A 17,990-nucleotide genomic window follows, 5' to 3' on the forward strand; every position below is an offset into this window, starting at 1 on the left:
TAAATTGTAGAACTTTGTACAAGTATTACCCTGTACCACTCAATTTAGCTTGGCCAATGGTTTTTAGTTTTTAAAATAATTAAACAATGGTAGTGTATCGTTTTTCAATTTTGATGGGTAGAAAGCACGCAGTATTTTTTTTTGATATTTGCTTGTAAAGAGGAACTATGTAAATCTTCTTTATTCAGTTTTGTTGATGGATATCTGCAATATCAAAATGAACGACGGGGATTGGATATGCAGTGATCCAAATTGTGGAAATATTAACTTTTGTCGAAGAAAATCTTGCTATCGTTGTAACAAGGAACGCCAGAATGGTGGGCCGTCATTTAAAAAGAAATTAGGCACAGAAATAGGGAAGTCTGCGGCAGAAAAATCTCGCGGCTTGTTCAATGCCGACGATTGGCAATGTAATAAGTGTGCAAATGTCAACTGGGCCCGGCGACCAACATGTAATGTTTGTCATTCGCCAAAATTTGGTGAAGTACGTTTTCCAGATACCTAATATTTTTTCGTATTAAATAATTAGTACTTATAGTGTAAATAATTATTCCAATTTTAGGTAGAAGCCCGAACAGGATACGGCGGCGGTTATAATGAACGGGGAGTTGTTGAGTATCGTAAGAAGGACTCGTCATCTGACGACGAATATGATGAGTTTGGAAGAAAAAAAAGGAAACGCAAATCAGATGCCTCTGAAATGGTAAGAGTTCTTATTTATTATTAACTTGAACCTTTTACTATTGAGTACCTCATATGGGGTTTTTAATAATTCTGTGAATTATCAAGTACAATTTTATAGCAGTCGCTACGTGAATACTCACCATTTCTCTTCCTTTTTACTGCATTTGAATAAAACAGACAAAGGATGTTTGAAGCTAAGAAGAGTTGATATAATAGACTAGGATTTTGACATAAATTTTTCAAGCACATCATTACTAAATTGGAGATAATTTTTCCTGCCTTCAGGTTGGCAGTCATCAAGTAATCACTGATGGACCTGTTATGAAAATATTTCCATCAGCAAGGCAGAAGGGAATAAGAGGAAACGAAACAGTTACTGGAAGTCTAAGCGATGGCTCTATCTGTGATGCCTCAATTACACCTTTAAAGACAAAAGTACAAAACCATATCAATTTTAAACAAAATCAAACACATCCTACTTTAAAATCTAGTGCAAATCAACGTAAACGCTATACTAGTGTCAGTGATAAAGACCAGTCTGGTTCTTCGAGTCATGAAGGTTATGTTAAAAGCAATCCTGTTATGGAAAACAGAGTTTCATCCACAAATAATGATGTGGTTTATAAATTCAGTGGACCATCTTCCTTAGATGTATTTGAAGTGACATACACCATTGAGGAAAGAGTCAAAGCTGCAGCTTTTGCTATTGTTTACAATAATTGTAAGATAAGCACGGATAAATTTGAAAATTTGTATGATAAACCAGCTCCTGATTTCAAAACAATTTTTGCCTGGAGGCAAAAATTACTTAGCACTGGCTGTTTAGTTGATAATCATGTTGAGAAAGTGGTTCACAATCTAGTTAGGAAGAACAATGTAGCATCAAGAAAAGTACCTATAAGGCTTTCTAATCCTGAAGAAATACCTATCAACTTCGATAGTGAAGAAGATACTGATCAGCATGTTGAAAATACAACCTTATTTAGTCATAATAGAAGTGGCAGTGCAGAAACATTATTGATTGATAAAGAACAAAAACCTCCACCTTGTACTGGAAGTGCTGTAGAAGATAGACACAAAAGTCAAACCTCATCAAGAACCTCAAGATCCAGTTCAAGAGACAGTAGAGATTCCAAATCATCTGATTCAGATGTTGAACTTGTGGAGCCAATAAATGAAGAAACAATAAATGCCAGAAATAGTACCAGCAATGTTTCTCATCGGCCAGATAGTGATTCAGATTCAGTATCATATAGTAGTGAGAAAATAGACTTTCGATCAAGAGTTTTTGCTGACAAAAAATCAGTATGCAAAGAAAAAAAAAAAGTAGCTTACAGTAAAAGTGATACTCCATGCTCTAACACTAACCCAACTTTCCAGGGCTACACTACTCAGAAACAAATTGAGAAGTCTCCTTTAGCAACTGGCAATATTTACTTGCCAAGTTTTCGTAATATGAATGTTAGGAATCAAGACAATGTTTGTGATAATGATGGATTATCTGCTGAATATGTACCCACAATGATGGCAGCAACAGCTAAAAAACATTATCAAGACTTCAAAAACATTGTTAAAAAAAAAGGATACTGGGCAAAAGGTAATGGGAGCTCTATAAACAGAAATGCTTCAGTCCCATTACGTGAAGGAATTGTAAATGCAAGTCCAACAAAAAGCCTTTCTTCTCAAACAAATCAAATGTACAATAAGCCACCACCGACTTTGTTAAATCATACATCCAACTATGCAATACCAGGTTTGAATTGTAGAAATGTTAAAAATGATTATAGCATAAATATATCAAAACCATATGGGTCAATATTGAACTTACCTCCTCCAAAGCAAGATTATTCATTGCCTAAAAATACGGTTGATGCAATGTCTGAGGACTTCACTAAGGATAAGCTGGATAGTTCAACTGTCCTTGACAACTATATCTCCTTTGGAACACCTATAGGATCCACCCCTAGTAAACAACAACCACTGGAAACTAATTCACGTGTTTTTGATATTGCGCAAACAAATTCCAATAGTAAAAATAAAAATATAATGGACATATTTAGTACTGAAAGAGAAGAAAGTCCTGAAACTAACAACCTAGAAAAGCTTGATGAGATAAGAAAAAAATATGAAAATACATGGAATATTGACGATGATGATCTTTATAAAGATACTGAAGAAGAATCTAATGTAAAAGATGTATCTGTCGATTTACCTTTGGTTAACAATAATTTGAGTCCAACATCAAACACTCTGTATAACTCAACTGATAGTAAGCTAGATTTCACAACAATTTTAGAAAAACGCAATGAGATGCTTGATGTATTAAATGACTTGCAAGGTAATGATTGTACAACCTTGTCTAAACAAAATAATTGTACAAATAAAGGTTCTGAAGAGACTGAAACTCAAATGTTTTCGCATAGTATAACAAACATTCCATTGCCTGATGATTCCATTCATGCTTTAAAAGATTGTGTTGACACAACTGACTCTTTAGAGAAGTCTAACACAGTCAGAAATATAAGTCCCTTGAAAAGAGTACATGTTTTAGAATCAGTTACAATAAAAAGCAAAGACTCTGTTCCAACCACAACCATGGAAAATGAAATAAGTTTGCCAAAAAAAATTGAAAGCCTCAGTGACTTAAGTGTTGAAGTCCCTAAAAAACCTGACAATCAAAACAACTCTACTCTGGATTTATCTAACATTCTAAATAATATTAACACAGACACACTACTGTTGGCCCTCAAAAATTTGCAACAGCTCTCTCAACCACAAAATTTAACAGAACCAACTGAGGACACAAAACAAGACTCCAATGTTGAGACTATAAACTTAACAAATGATGAATGGGAACTGGAATCTGTCCAACATGAAAGTATTGAGAGGGAACTGCAATTGTTGGATGGCAACAAAGGTGATACGCCATTCTTGAGTGATATTTTTGATCCGGGCCCAATTACTATGCCATTCAACATTAAGCTTAACATGAATTGTAAAAGCTTGGATGAGAAATCAAAATGCTTAGATGAAAATGGACCTGTTATAGGCAATTTTAAAAGTTTTGCCCTTCCTAAACCATTAATTTTAAATAGACTTAAATTGACAGTGAAGCAACCAGAGAGAAAAAAAGGTGACGGGAAAAGAATGAAGAGAAAGAAAAAGGTTTGTATCCATATCATAGTTAATAAAACACAGAGACATTACGGCACGTAACTTGGCCAGATATTGCGTGGTGATGGAAAAAATATTCATGTACTAAAAACATGTAGGAAAAACTTTGAAAACAACTTCTGACACGGGCCAATTTAAAATAATAGAGTAAAGTAGTTGGTAAATTGAGGAGCACACTCTGTGCCTATACCACTATTTGTTTCATTTATTTAAAAATTATCAAATTACATTTTTGTTTAATTGCTTTTAAACAGTACTTTGAATTTGTATGTCGTTATTTAGACTTTATTGCTTTTTGTTAAGGCGTATATTACAAATTATTCATTTCGGTCATCTCAACACTTTTTTCCTCTTACAAATATAACTTTGCTTATTGTTCCAGGCGTCAACATCAGCGGAAGGAAGGAATTCAAAGGAAGGCGATGATGGCGCTGAAGAGGACGATGAGGAGGAATCTGGTGACGAGGCGGATCTGTCAAAATATGACCTTTGGGGCAGTGACGAAGAGAAAGCGAATTCCCAAAATGGTATGAATAAGTCGTCATTAATTTGTTTTAATAATAGACACAAAATGTATTATATATAATATACAATATAGTAATTAATTTGCTTTATATCTATTCACATCTTTTTATTTAATTGTATTAAGTAAATAAACAATAATATTCTCTTTCTCTTCTTGGTTTTCTTGTCACAGACAGATAAATACTTTTTCTTAAATTAAACAATTAGATTTCGTTTTGCTCATAAAACAAAAACCAGGATCATAACCAGGGTATGTCAGGCGCTTTGTCAATGTAGAAATGATTTTATCTATTTTATTTTTTATAGAAACTACTGATAACAATATCGCGAGTTCTGAAAACACGGAGTCAGCACCTGTGGATGACAGAAAGTCGCCAGTAGAAAGAAAAAGAAAGAGGTATATAAGTTATTATTAGAGTTACTTAGAATTAAGTAATTAATTCTTAGAGTAAAGAAAATTTGTGATAAAATCTATTAAAAATACTATTTGTATGTATTGTTCAAAGGCCAGGTTTCAAACAATTTTTTTCTGCAACATTCTCTTGATGATCTAAACCAGGGTAGAATTAATATATTTACAACGCTTATCATTAATAAAAATATATGTGAATGAAAAATATGTGAAGTACTGACTTTTTATTTATACTTACAGGTCAAGATCAAAGTCAAGATCCAGGTCTAGAAGCTCTTCATCATCATCAAGTTCGTCTTCGAGCTCTAGTTCTAGTCACAGCTCCAATGGGCAAACGCCAAAAAACAAGTAATTTTTTTACATATTTCAAGTACTCAAATCAACATGATCAAATATTACGTCATGCAATTTTTGGAGATTCTAAATAAAGTAAAGTGACGTGACCACGTAACATAACGTAAGTGGAAAGTGACCACCCCCAGTGACTCTTTATAACTAAAACGTACCATTATGTGTTTGTAAAGTACTGGAAAGTCGAAAATAATATTATCAATAACGCGTAATTCAATCCCCGACCCGCATCGTAACGTTTTACAAGAAGACCCCCCCACCCAAAATTCGTTACGTAATATTCAAAAGCGGGTAAGGCGGGTCTCCATATATTTTTTTTATTTAACTCTGTAAAAGCTGCCTAAACGTTTATTTATTAGAAACATACTGGAGATATATATGTGTATATATAATAATAACTAAAATTAAAATACACAAATCCAAGTTGAAACCGTTACCATTAATCAGTTACATCTCCAGACTTGACTATTGTCACTGTCAGGTGGCAGTTGACATTACAACATTTTTAATCATGTCATCACGAGTATAAAAGAGCTCTTGTTACTTTAATCTACATGCATGGTTCCGTTAAAAAAAACATTTTATATTATGGCAATACTTTTAACTTTATGCCAGTTTCAAGTTAAAACTTTTTTTTTTTAATGAAAGAAAATCAAAAGAAAATGTGAAATATTATGAAAATAAATTGTATGACTATTTTATAGAAATTTTTGTTTCATAATAAGTAAGTTATTAGTTTGATCTGTAGTATTTGATATATGTGAATTAATGTGTGTCTCTGAGGGTTGGTGGGAGGTTCGATCTCCAGCTATGCTCCAATGGACTTTCTATCTATGTTCGCGATCATGCCTTTAGTTAGATGTAACGCTCGTACGGTGAAGGAGAAAATCATGAGGAAACCGTCATGTCTGTTGTTGTTTTTACCAGATTTTTTACTCTGTGTCAAATGTTAACACAATTTAAGCCGGGGTTGTCTATAAGTAATTGAGTTTACCAGTAAAACATAATTTTCATCCTTTTTCTTTAGTTTTATTGTGATATTGTTATGTAAATAGAATGTTCTTATACATTTAGGATTCTCCTATGTATATGTTAATATTTGTCCATAATTTTCTTGAAAGTTAAAGTTCATATCGAATGATGTATATTCCAACTTAGGGAACAGTCGTAGTTTCTTCAAATTCGGTTTATGATATATAATATATTTTTTAACTGTATTTTGTGTTTAACCGACATGTTTTTGAGTTACCTATTATAAAATGCGGCATTTTTTTGGTTTTAATTTTATATCCCATATTTCAGGTTTGACGATTTCAACTTGAACAGCGAGCGTGAGTCCCCAAGCGACTCGCCCAAAGGTCGTAAAGAGACGAGATCTCGTTCACCAAGGTCGCGTTCTTCGAGTGCGCCAGGCCGACGCCGCTCTAGAGATAGCCGATCCGCTGGAGAGACTAGGTAAAAAAACATAAATGATTATTCGTTGCAATATTTTTCTTATTACCTTTCAAGTGTGTGTTTCAACCGGACAAAGCGATATAAAATTTTACTGAACTATAATGACGAAACTGTGTTGTATGTATTTTATTTTATTCCATATGTTTTAGATTTGTTACATAAATGTGTATGCCATTTCTAGCTATAATTTTTGTTTAAGACATTTCAGTGTAGGAATACAAAAGTGATAAATCCAACATTATAACGTAGTGTTTACATTAGAATAATGAGGTTACATGTGACACAATGAAAATTCTAACTACAATAGAAAATTACTAATTCCAGGTCGTCCCGAGACAAAGAATGGTCCCGTGACCGAGAAAGGCGGGATAAATCTCGTGGAAGTCGGGACAAAAAGGCTCGTCGATATACCAGAGAGGGAACCGGAAACCATTATGGCGCTCATGGGAGACATCGTTAATTATCTATAGTACTTCTTTTTTAATTTGTGTAAATTATTTGTTTAAAAAGTTGTGTGTATATGGGATTCACAAAATGACGGTACTTTGCAATTTCGCATGTGTACATTATGGAAATTAGCATTAAACTGAATTCGCGGTCTCCTCGATGCATTAGCACAAACTTTCGATACATTCTCGAATTCGAAACGATTATAAGTGTAAATGTAAAATGCTGGAACATTCCATGGTATTGTCAGTGCTACAGTGTAAACTATTTTATTCTAAAAAACTATATCAGTGTAATTGCACTCTTTAAGTACTCTTTGGTCTCTTTTCATTACAATGTAAAGCCAATTTAACAGAAAGAGACGAAAGTCGTTTACACAGATTTTTTGTGAATTTGGTATGTATATAAAGGGGATTAATAGCATAATTGAAGGTACTCAGCAATTGAATAGAAATATATTTTAAAAAAAAATTATTCTATAGATGAAAAAAGATGTTCAGACAAGGCAAACCAATCAAATTCCAGTAATTTCTACATTTTAAAGAAAGTGACGTTAAACGAGTCACTTCATATGAAGTTTACACTGTCATTGCAAGGCCAAGCGAATGTTTCGAGAGTTTCCCAAGAGAACATTGTTCGACTTGGAAGATAAAAACATCTTGTAAAAATTTGTGTAAAGAAATAATAGTCAACATACCGTAGAACACAGATTCATACTTTCCATATTCGGCTCAAAATTATAATTCCTAATTTTCTTATTTTAGTTAAGAACTTGTACAGTATTTCAATTCTTGCGCTAGTTGTAATTTGAACCTTAAGGGAATATTGATAAGATACATTTTGTCTTGAGCTGTGTATAGATTTAGTTTAACTTTCGCTTACAGTGAAACCGCTTTTCTAGAAATAACGCCAATAATCCTCGCTTTTTTTTGTTATGTTCAAACTTCGACTTCTCTATCGGCCCGTTACCTTTGAAAACGTTTAAAACGGACCAATGAATAAAGAACATCGGTCTGTATTAGAATATTTGTGTAAATAATTAATGATAGAACGAAGAGAATTTTGAGGGTATTAAGAAAATATTTTTATAAAAATTTCAGCGTTTTGAAACTAGGTGGCGTTGTGTTCAATTAAACGCAATAATTAATTTTAAATTACCAATTAGCCACTTGAATCTTTGCTGTTATTATAGTAGGCTAAAAAAACGTGTAAAGAAAAGCTTTTACTTAGAAGTTATGAATTAGAACTTTGATAACGTTGTACTAAGATGTAATAAATAAAAAATACAATATGACCCTAATTTGTACCAATTTTTTTAGTTTTCTTCGATCGTTTTAGGTTCAACGTAATAATACTGTTGAATTCAGGCACTCTCTTGTTTTTAACGGCTAAGATTTTTTAAAAAAATTTTTAATAAAAAGATTTAAAAATATCAGATTAAGTCCTTGGATCGTATTTTTATTTTCAACTATACAATTCATTCTGTCAGACCGGATAATGTAACCGCAAGCCAATTGCAATAAAGCTCTAGAATTGACATTAAAATGTGAAATATCTTTTTGTACATAAAACGACTGCTGCTGACAAGTTTTGCCTAAATTCCTCTGCTCGGAGCTTGCAGGTTCATGACCTTATACAAAAAGGTTTACGTTCAGGCTGGTATTAACGACAAATGATACATTTCTGTAACATTAACGTTATTTGTTGATTAAATTTATAGAACCTTATACCTATATTTTAAGTAGAGTAAGTTTAAATGTATGGTAATGATTTACCAATAAAGTGATATGAATAATAACATTTTTAATTATTTCTATTATTAATCTATACGTATTCTATATTCTCTGAATATAGAATACGTATAGGGCCTGACGTATAGTCAAGAGGCTCCTTGAGTTATGATCCGGGCACTTAGATTTGTTTAAAAAGATTAGATTGAAATAGATTTTTAAAATATATTTAATCACTTGTTATGTTCTAACCTCGAATAAAAATTATTCAGAAATGAGAAGGAAAATATCTATCCAATATAGTTAATAATTCAATATAAATTAACTTTTGTAAAAATATATAAGCGTGAATTTTAAACTTGTTTGGAGAGTGTTAATCATTTCTTGTAGAAATAAATAGATTAATTGTTAAATAAAATTATTTGATTATTGGCAATAGCTATTAAAAACAATTATTATATAAATGAAATTCATGTATTTTTCATCCCTTAGCGCCACGATCTGCAATAAAAGTAATTAAGTAAGTAAAAAAGTAATTAAGTATTAATAATAATTATATACAAAATTAGTAGCTTTATATTAGCAGTTATATTACCTCCTTCAAGACAGCGGCATTCCTGAAAGAAAAATAGAGTTATCGTTACGACGCATTTAATACATATTTTCGATATGCCAAAGTACATACAAAGCATGTACAGAAATACACAAAGAAAGGAAATATAGAATTTGAATAAAATTTGTTTTTAGTTTTAAAATACATGTGTGTGTTTAGGATGAACCAGATAAATAAATGGCGCGCAATTTCCATAGTCTACGGCTACATGATAGTAATGAAAGATGCATGTCAAATTCTTCAAAAATTAAGAACCTATAGACAAAGCTACAATCAAATACTTACAGGATTGAGATTAGCTGGCTTCTGTGGCGACTTAGGCGTTGACGGGTCTAGTTTCTTCATCCTTGGGGTACAGGTGGCGTCAACTGCTCCACCTATATTTAAAATGGTGTAAAAAAATGTTCTAACGATTCTAAAATTGTTCTATAAGTTTCGATATATTTTATTACGTCATCAATTACATCACCTAAATTTTCTTCACTACCAGATTTATTACTTTGTTATTTTAGTTAAATAAAAACTGATAACTAATATAAACTTTTTTAATATTCTACTTTTTTTGATTATTATTATTACTTTGTTGATTAAGAAAATCACAAATATATAATATTACCAAACCATTGTTATTGTTTATTATTAAATATAACATCACCTGGCCCTACATTTGTTCCTTCGCCAGTAGCAACTTTGTACATCTGAAAAAAAAATTCGCTCGCGTGTATGTGCTTTAATATTATAAATGACGCGATTCTATATAAATGTTCGTTCGTCGTTTGTAACATGTAAACGCGTGCATATTCTTAGAAATTTTGCATAGAGGTTCTTGTGCGTTACAATGCTATAGGAAAACTACGAAAAGCCCATGTGAATTATGGCGCTGTTTCTTAGACTCAATTTGTTAAATTTTCGTCACGTTCATTAATTTCCAAGTAGCAATAAATGTGACAAGGACAAACTAAATAGTTATAGCATTGGTGTACTTTATAAGATATTAAATATTACAATTTATACAAAGATTTAGTATCCAGTTAAAGTACATACCCTTCCATCGTCACCAGCAGCCAAACCAGAAGACAGTGGCACTACATCTGGTCCCCACTGCTTCATAAAGTGCCCAAGACGGGCAACGCGTTGAGCAGCTGTCGTTGTGGTGTGCGAACCACCGCAATATCGGTTACATAGATGTTTGTCCGATTCCGATCTATTAAAACATAAAAATAAGGCGTCAGAGTCTAGACTTAGCTATGTTTGACTTTCGGGTATCAAAAAATAAGACTTCTAGTTAAAGGGCTCAATAGTCGCTAGTTTAAAATACAATAAAAGTAAATATACTTAGGTTTGGGTGGGACTTTCTTTTGGTCCATTTGTTTTTCGATGTTCTCCCAATCTCTCATATTCCGTTGTGGTAGGTTGGTGGCTTGGGTCTTGCGAATTGCGTCTGTTAAATTATAATAAACATTATATTATAAACTAAAGTAACAAACTATATATACATAAGTACGTCACAATATTCTATACATAAGATATAAAATAATAATGATTGTATTGTAATGCTTTCACACAAAAAAAAACTTCATGAACTTACACAGTTAAATCTATTTTAAATCTATATTTTCCTGCAGTATTTGTTACGCGATTTTAATGAAGAAGAAACAAATATTTTTACCAATTATGTCTAAATGCTTATAATATAATAATCATTAAATATAATTTATGTAAAGCTACTCTAAGATAACATAAAAACGTCATTTCCTACGTACCTAGTTCATAGCTTAAATACGGTTTCATAGATAGATTGGCTGGCATTGGTTTGCTGACTGGCACATTGGAGGCGGCCTCCATCGACATAACGGCTCTAGCATCACATGATATGCAGTTTACGTCTCTGAAAGATGCATTAGTTTTGAGTAAGAGCAATTCATATTTACAAGAATGTGTTCTAAAATCCATTCAAGAGCAAGGAGAAATAAAACAGGTTGAGAATATTTAAGATCTCAGTGTCTCAGAAAAATTATCTTTCGTTCCGATAGGACAGTTGGTATTGCGGTAGAACCGAGAAGATACAATACTAGCCACTTTAATTTATTGATGTGATGTTGGCTATCAGATTGAAAGCAAGGGTTTATTAGCCTTGTTCAGGATATTTAGTATTCACCAATGTGTATGATAAAATTGAGTAATTTGTTACAAATTAACTTTTGATCACCTCAACAATTTCCTCTTGGTGCCTGCTGCCTCAGCCTCTCTTCGCAACGCAGCCATTTGTTTCAGATTTTCTTGAAGCTGTCTTAGTTTGTTGTTGAAGAAGTCTTTCACTGGTGACAGTTCCATCTTATCTAGTTTCATCTCGATCTCACGTTGAATGTCGTCAAGAGCTTGTTGCCATAATGATTCCTTCAATATTTAATAGGTATTTACAATAATTAACAACTATAACATTATAAATCTGGATCAGGCCAGGTAAGAAAAATAATTCAGTAGAGCGATCTGCTAAATAGCCGTTTTTGTGCTTTGTATATTTGGTTAGTTATTGACGTCAATTTAAAAGAAAATACAAAAAGAGCGAAGACCAAGCTATATCGCAGAGGACGCGCCATGATTCGCCGCATGAGTACACTTCTGTTTTATGACACACGTCGTGGATGTTATAACTCATACAGACCCTTACAATGTTCTTTGATGTCGTAGTACGAGCGTAGTTTTGAGGTGTCAATTACGCATATCATAGTCACCCACGTTCAAAACTTCTTTAAACTTCTATCAGGTAAACATTGTCTATACCTGCAAAGTAAGTTTCCCAAGTGCGTGCTCCAACCCACGAGAAAGATCATCGCACGCAAGTTCGAATTGGTCGCGTGAAACTTTGCGCGCGAGCATACGCAGGTCCGCCTTATCCGCCATCGCTTCTACCATGTCTTCCCGATCCAGTTTAATGGTTTTAAGCAATTCTATTTGCTCTAATAGTGCCTGAAAGAAGTAATTTAGATTGCACCGTCACCTAATATTACAAACTATAGTGAGACACGCAAAAAGTATATTTTAGGTGAAACTGGTACAATTTCCAAAATTTTTGTTTGTTAATACCGAAAGTTGATTAAACTAACTAATGTTGAGAATGTAGTTAGTAAGTGAACCAAATTGAGATTTATTAGTTCTCTTCGTTTCTTTAGTTACATCTATTACATATTGATAACAAAATATATTTGTTTCTACTCTATAATGGAGTTTTTCAGGATCCTTCTTTAATTAGCGACACTGATGATTTGTTTTTCAAGTACTATTTAATAGACATACATTCATATTGTGAAGTCTGTCTTCTTTTTCAGAAGCTAGCTGCAAAGCCGTTTCGTGGACTTGCTTCAATTGTTCTTGCATTTCTTGTACCGTTTGGAACAGTGACATCAAACCTGTAAAATTAAGCTAATTAATATATATATATTTTATACATAACTGGATAGACGTTTGGCCACAATCCCACCTGCTGTAAGTGAGATGTAGTCTATTGGAGGGCATGCTTGTCCAGTCCAGGACATGCCTGTTTAACCAACTGTTGAACCCATATCATACTATCTAGGGAGGATGAAACAGGCAAAGCGTTCCTTTGCTGTTTTTATAACGACAAAATAAACCATATAGTGTGGCACTTGGTGATCATTAAACAGATTGACCCAGCAACGGTACTACTGTTTAATTTCAAACGCTTTTTAGGAAATCATTTCTACTGATGCTCGGTATGCTAAAATATTCTTGTTTTTAGACATATTTAAATTTTAAAGCAATATTTGTTACCTTGTATGTTTTTAAACAAATCCGGGGACAAAGCATTTGACTCTTGACTGCGCGTTAATGCAGCTATTTGCTTTGATAAATATTCGATTTGATCTTGGAACGAGTTTATCTATGAAGACGAATTATACGTTAACTTTTCATTAATTATATCGCAAGAGAATTTATACACAGTTTACATTACATTTTTTGCTAACTACCATGCAAAACGTGAAAGTTAGTGACTGTTGAAAATGAAATGTATGTCCTGTAAGGCAGGCAGCGGTAGTGCGTGTTAGTTGCTGCTCGGCGCTTTTCATATAATTTAATTTCGCTTTTGATCTCTTATCTTAGCCCTCTCTCTAATCTTACCTGATCTTGAAGGACACCGTCTTTCTTCCCGAGAGTATCACAACACTGTTGCAGTCGCTTTTCCAAGTCATTCAGTCTTTCCATCAGTCCAGCTGTGAGTTGTGAGAATGACTGGCGAGGCGGTTCTGTTACTCGTCGAACTAAAACATCAAAGTCTTATTTCGTATTAATAATATTACACCGAATTAATGAAGCTGATAACGAAATGTTGTATGCAATAATTCATAGTGATAGTTAGGTACGACGTCAATTCAATTTCGATTTTAATATGACATACCTGGAGGTGGAGGTTCAGGCGAGGGTGCAGGTAAGGGAGCAGGCGAAGGTGCAGGTGGTGGTTGCATAGCTGTAATAACATTCTAATCAGTCCATATTGAAGAAATACTTAAGAAACAGGAAATCGATATCTTCTTGTAAAGTTGTCGATCACAAACATTCTGCTTAAATTTAAGACAAATGATCGATATCTACAAGGATTACCTAATCCCGCTTGTATGTCAGCCATAGCAGTATTAAAGGAATTTGCCAAATTGTCGAGATCAGTTTTCATTCTTGCTAAACGTTGTTGAAGCGTTGCAAGATCATCTTTTGACGCAACGTTATCAATTGGCGGAGGAGGCGCAACAATGGTTTGTATTTGAGGTTCTCTGTAATAATATGTAAAACAGTGTAAATAGCTATAGAAAACAGTAGCTGGATAGTTTTACGTTTGACGTGTATCAGATACCTTTACATATATACATACCTAAGTTTTGAGGGACAAAATAATTAATAAAAATGTCTGTCTTAAAGTGCAAGTGTATAGTCGAATATTTTGTAATATCAAATTAAGGAATAAGTGTTTTTTTTAAGATTAAATTTAAGTATTTTTTTATTCCTACAGTTTTAATGTAACTGTCTTCTCCTGAAATACAGCTCAATACATCAGAAATCTGGGATATACGATTTTTATGTAATTAATGGCAATTATTTATGGTTATTATTATTTAGTCATGGTATCTGTTGATTAATTTAATGTTAATTATTTTAATGTATGAAAGTTGTATACAAAACAAAAACCACGTAGAGCAAGTATAGTTTGCCGATAAAACTGTAACCACCTTGACACTTTACGGGCGTTAATAGCATCTTGGAGCCCAGCAGTATCCGATATGATGTCCTGAACCAACGAACTCAGTTTCGCTATCCCCGCCTCAGCTGCTTCCAATCGGGAAGACACGTTAAGCGATGTCCACATATCAGTTATGGCTTTAAGATTCGTTTGTGACCTAAAAAAATACATTTTGTCATATTAGTTTGATCGAAACTTGGAATAAACCTCGCGGCGTTAATAAACATTATTTTATTTATTCGCAATTTATACCTTAACAATGTAAACCAATTATTATAATATTATTGTAATGAATGTCGACGCTTCGGTGGGCAGAGAAATTGTGACCAATGTATTCCACCGAAACTTAAATTTAAAAAAAAAAAGACTTTCTATAGAAAACATTTCTTACACCCTGTTCCACAATTATTAAATGTTTGTAAGGAGCTGCAACGATTACACCCTGTTCCACATGACTTCTTAAGTAATTAATAGTTAATAGAATAAATTGAAAACAAATATTTGTCCTCTATCACCAGGAGGCATGGTGAAATAGGAGCACGCTCTTACATTCTCGTGTTAATAACACGCAAATACATAGTCAAAATGAATAACATCATAGCATACACGAATTCACCAGTCACCACATGTAGCAAGAGTTAGACGCATGGCCAGCCATATTTTAGAGACCACCTCGCCATATTTTAGGAAGAAAGATAACCAGACGCATGGACTCAGCCACATCCAATGACATTGAACATCATGACGCTCCTTGAAATGTCCTGTTTTCGCAACAGGATAAGATTCTTACCGAACTTCTTCCAAAATTTCCTCATTCTTAGGCATGCTCCCGTACACACGACTCTTCAGGTCCTCAACCGTGGTTTCTAACAGGTTGAATTTACTCATGGTAACGAGGGATAGCTTTTCTGTTGAAGCCATCCTTTGAGGACCCGGGGAAGGTGCGCTTGGGGGAGGCGAATGAGTACGAGGTGGACTTCGAGCTAATAACAAAATGTAATTCTTAATACATTTAAAATTCTGAAAAACTTATCCCAGGTTATAGGGAAAAATTTAGAAATTATGCTGACGGTAAATAAAAATGTGATCACTTACAAGGTGAGTCCACTTTTTTTACACGTTCCACTGTAATCAAAATTAAATATTAATACAAGTTCCATAAAATAGATGTTTCATTTTCATTAAGAACTAATCCATTGTAAACCATGAGTATGGTGTGAAACTGATATTAAAAAATGATATTTAATTAACTATGTGAAAATTTAGAGAAAGTAATTCCTATATATTTTCATACATACTTCATTTTATGTCTTACCGACTAAAATAGTTTCTGGTTCCGATGGAGGAACTGTAAAAATAATTTATACATTAGATCTATTTATACCAATATTATAACGATTCGTATTTTTGTATGTTAATATATTTTTCTTAATTCATTTATACTAAAAGATTGCAATTTAATTTCATGACACTCTAATACAGTGTATTTACAATATATTACAGTATATACTTTTGTATATTATGAAAAAATCCTATAGATGACGAACTGTCAATAAAAATTAATTCACTTATTTAGAGCATTTATTTCTAAATATAAAATAAAATGCCAGCCGGGCAAGCTAGTATTAGATAAAAGTTTAACTTACGTACTTCCTCCTTAACAGTTTTTTCTTGTGTATCCTATAACAAGAGGATTTGTTTAATATAACTTGTATAAACACAATACTCTGCAATACCATATGCAATAAAGTTAGCTTATAATTTGATTAACATAAGTACAAATCGACATTTAAAAAAAAGTGAGTCTTTATTATTTGTCGTTCTTGAATATCTTTGATTAGAAAAAAGGTATGGAAATTTCGCTTGTAGATAAATACTTTAGGTCCTTTTGTTTTTAATACAATATTTAATATGACTATCAAAATTATCAATAATTGCCTAATGCTTTTTAGAGGCTGCCTCTTTCTTTTACAGAAACAGTTCTTATCAGGTGATATAGATAATAGCGGTTTTGAGGCAGGACCTTATCTGTGTCAACAAGAAACTCGCTGACAGCAATAGTTTGCGAATTTTCCCTCCCAAGGGGTAGGGCTGCGACGCTACCACGCAATTCGACATTCTTGCCAAGCACACGTAACTGCTGAGCAAGGCAGTGCAGAACTGTTTGGAGCATGCAGAAGTCCACCACACCAATCTAGGAAAAAAAATATTTTTATTGGTTTATTGTATTACTTGAGAGTTTAAGCAAAAGCAGGTTAGTTCTACAAATCGAAGGTCGAACTAAGCTTCAAAATCAACAATACTATTGTTTCTCTATGTCGCATTTTCAACAATACAACTATTTTTAATAGAAGATTAATCAACTAATTAAATCTAAAACTAAAAAAATGAGATGCTGATGTAAAGACTAGAGCCGATCTCTAACCCGCAGCACTATATACCAGTGCGGCTGGGCTGATTTGAGAATGACCTTTGTTGTATAGAGAGTCATCACAAATCATTCATGCGTCGGAGAACGAACGATGAACGGTAACGTGGCTGGACGCGGATAATACTAATAATGTGTTTATGGCTTAAGAAGTCTATTATAGAATAATCTTTTTATAAAAAAATACCTCAGGGGTGCCGATTGCCAAGTCAATCATGTCGCCCAGGTTTAAATATACCGCTGTTGCGTCTGAAATAAATAAGCCTGTTCATAAACGTACATAAAGCCTTTAAAAACATATTATTAAACATATACATATTTGTATTTAAAATATTGTTTTAACAAATACACAAATATACAAATATCGATATATCATCATATCGATCGAATGGGTACAGTTAAAGGAGAATTTTTTTTGTCACAAATATACTTCATATTAAATTTTGATTTGCGTATCTACTAACTTACAGAACTAAGGAGTCTAGCTCAACTACGAACTTATGTTCGTATATATAGGACAACCTATTATATTGATACTTTTTTAACGATCAAACAAAACCATTTTTTAAAGCTAGTTCCACATAAAAACGTGAGTAATGTCACCGTTATAAGTATCAGTATTATTTAAATACAGTGCAATGAGATTGTTTTATTTGTTATACCTTTTGTTACGGAATCTTGATAGAAATTGCTCGGTAACTTTAAGACGTATACGTAAAACTATTCACGAAAAAACGACAAGAAAGTAATTACCTGACATGGTGATAAAAGTATTCTAAATCTGTTTATACTGATATAATAAACTAAGTCGAAAAATAATTAACAAATCATCTAGAAAATATTTATAAACATTTTGGCAATTTTATTCAAACAGCTGTCAAAAGTTGTTGACGAAATGTATGAATATGTCAAAAGTTTTT

The 17,990-nt window shown here is 32.9% G+C and overlaps 2 protein-coding genes across 5 annotated transcripts; one reads left to right on the forward strand and one right to left on the reverse strand.

Annotated features, from left to right (window-relative positions):
• Positions 1-12: 12 nt before the first annotated feature.
• On the forward strand, positions 13-8,848 carry LOC123706882 (zinc finger Ran-binding domain-containing protein 2-like). Of its 3 annotated transcripts, none has more exons than XM_045656458.1 (8): positions 13-484; positions 563-703; positions 970-3,849; positions 4,241-4,385; positions 4,690-4,780; positions 5,036-5,143; positions 6,449-6,601; positions 6,926-8,848. In XM_045656458.1, exons 1-8 carry the CDS (start codon positions 197-199, stop codon positions 7,059-7,061), a joined length of 3,942 nt encoding a protein of 1,313 aa, XP_045512414.1. In that variant the 5' UTR covers positions 13-196; the 3' UTR covers positions 7,062-8,848. The 3 variants fall into 3 exon arrangements, with proteins under 3 accessions (XP_045512414.1, XP_045512415.1, XP_045512416.1); XM_045656459.1 differs by having other exon boundaries at positions 22-89; XM_045656460.1 differs by lacking the exon at positions 970-3,849 and having other exon boundaries at positions 32-484.
• A 385-nt stretch (positions 8,849-9,233) lies between these two features.
• Positions 9,234-17,957, reverse strand: LOC123706989 (glutamine-rich protein 2). 2 transcript variants are annotated; one of them, XM_045656704.1, is made up of 22 exons: positions 17,824-17,957; positions 17,258-17,319; positions 16,666-16,836; positions 16,289-16,322; positions 15,958-15,990; positions 15,738-15,767; positions 15,433-15,625; positions 14,632-14,799; positions 14,012-14,178; positions 13,809-13,877; positions 13,532-13,671; positions 13,184-13,292; positions 12,689-12,801; positions 12,176-12,361; positions 11,601-11,788; positions 11,155-11,279; positions 10,727-10,832; positions 10,436-10,595; positions 10,047-10,089; positions 9,677-9,768; positions 9,374-9,395; positions 9,234-9,279 (listed from the first exon to the last, which is right to left on the reverse strand). In XM_045656704.1, the coding sequence occupies exons 1-22, from the start codon at positions 17,828-17,830 to the stop codon at positions 9,260-9,262; spliced, it is 2,238 nt and encodes a 745-aa protein (XP_045512660.1). In that variant the 5' UTR covers positions 17,831-17,957; the 3' UTR covers positions 9,234-9,259. The 2 variants fall into 2 exon arrangements, with proteins under 2 accessions (XP_045512660.1, XP_045512661.1); XM_045656705.1 differs by lacking the exons at positions 17,258-17,319; positions 17,824-17,957 and having other exon boundaries at positions 16,293-16,322; positions 16,666-16,772.
• Between the last annotated feature and the right edge of the window lie 33 nt (positions 17,958-17,990).

The sequence above is a fragment of the Pieris brassicae genome, chromosome 3 (genome assembly GCF_905147105.1).
Source record: "Pieris brassicae chromosome 3, ilPieBrab1.1, whole genome shotgun sequence".
In the NCBI taxonomy this organism is placed as follows: Eukaryota; Metazoa; Arthropoda; class Insecta; order Lepidoptera; family Pieridae; genus Pieris; species Pieris brassicae.

Excerpts from the sequence above, each read along its gene's own strand:
- LOC123706882 (XM_045656458.1), top strand. The coding sequence starts at position 197 with ATGGATATCTGCAATATCAAAATGAACGACGGGGATTGGATATGCAGT. Across the intron at positions 485-562 it reads ATTCGCCAAAATTTGGTGAA|GTAGAAGCCCGAACAGGATA; the intron begins GTACGTTTTCCA and ends TTCCAATTTTAG. Across the intron at positions 4,386-4,689 it reads GAAAGCGAATTCCCAAAATG|AAACTACTGATAACAATATC; the intron begins GTATGAATAAGT and ends TATTTTTTATAG.
- LOC123706989 (XM_045656704.1), bottom strand. Across the intron at positions 14,179-14,631 it reads AACGCCCGTAAAGTGTCAAG|AGAACCTCAAATACAAACCA; the intron begins GTGGTTACAGTT and ends ATATTATTACAG. Across the intron at positions 10,090-10,435 it reads CTGCTGGTGACGATGGAAGG|ATGTACAAAGTTGCTACTGG; the intron begins GTATGTACTTTA and ends TTTTTTTTTCAG.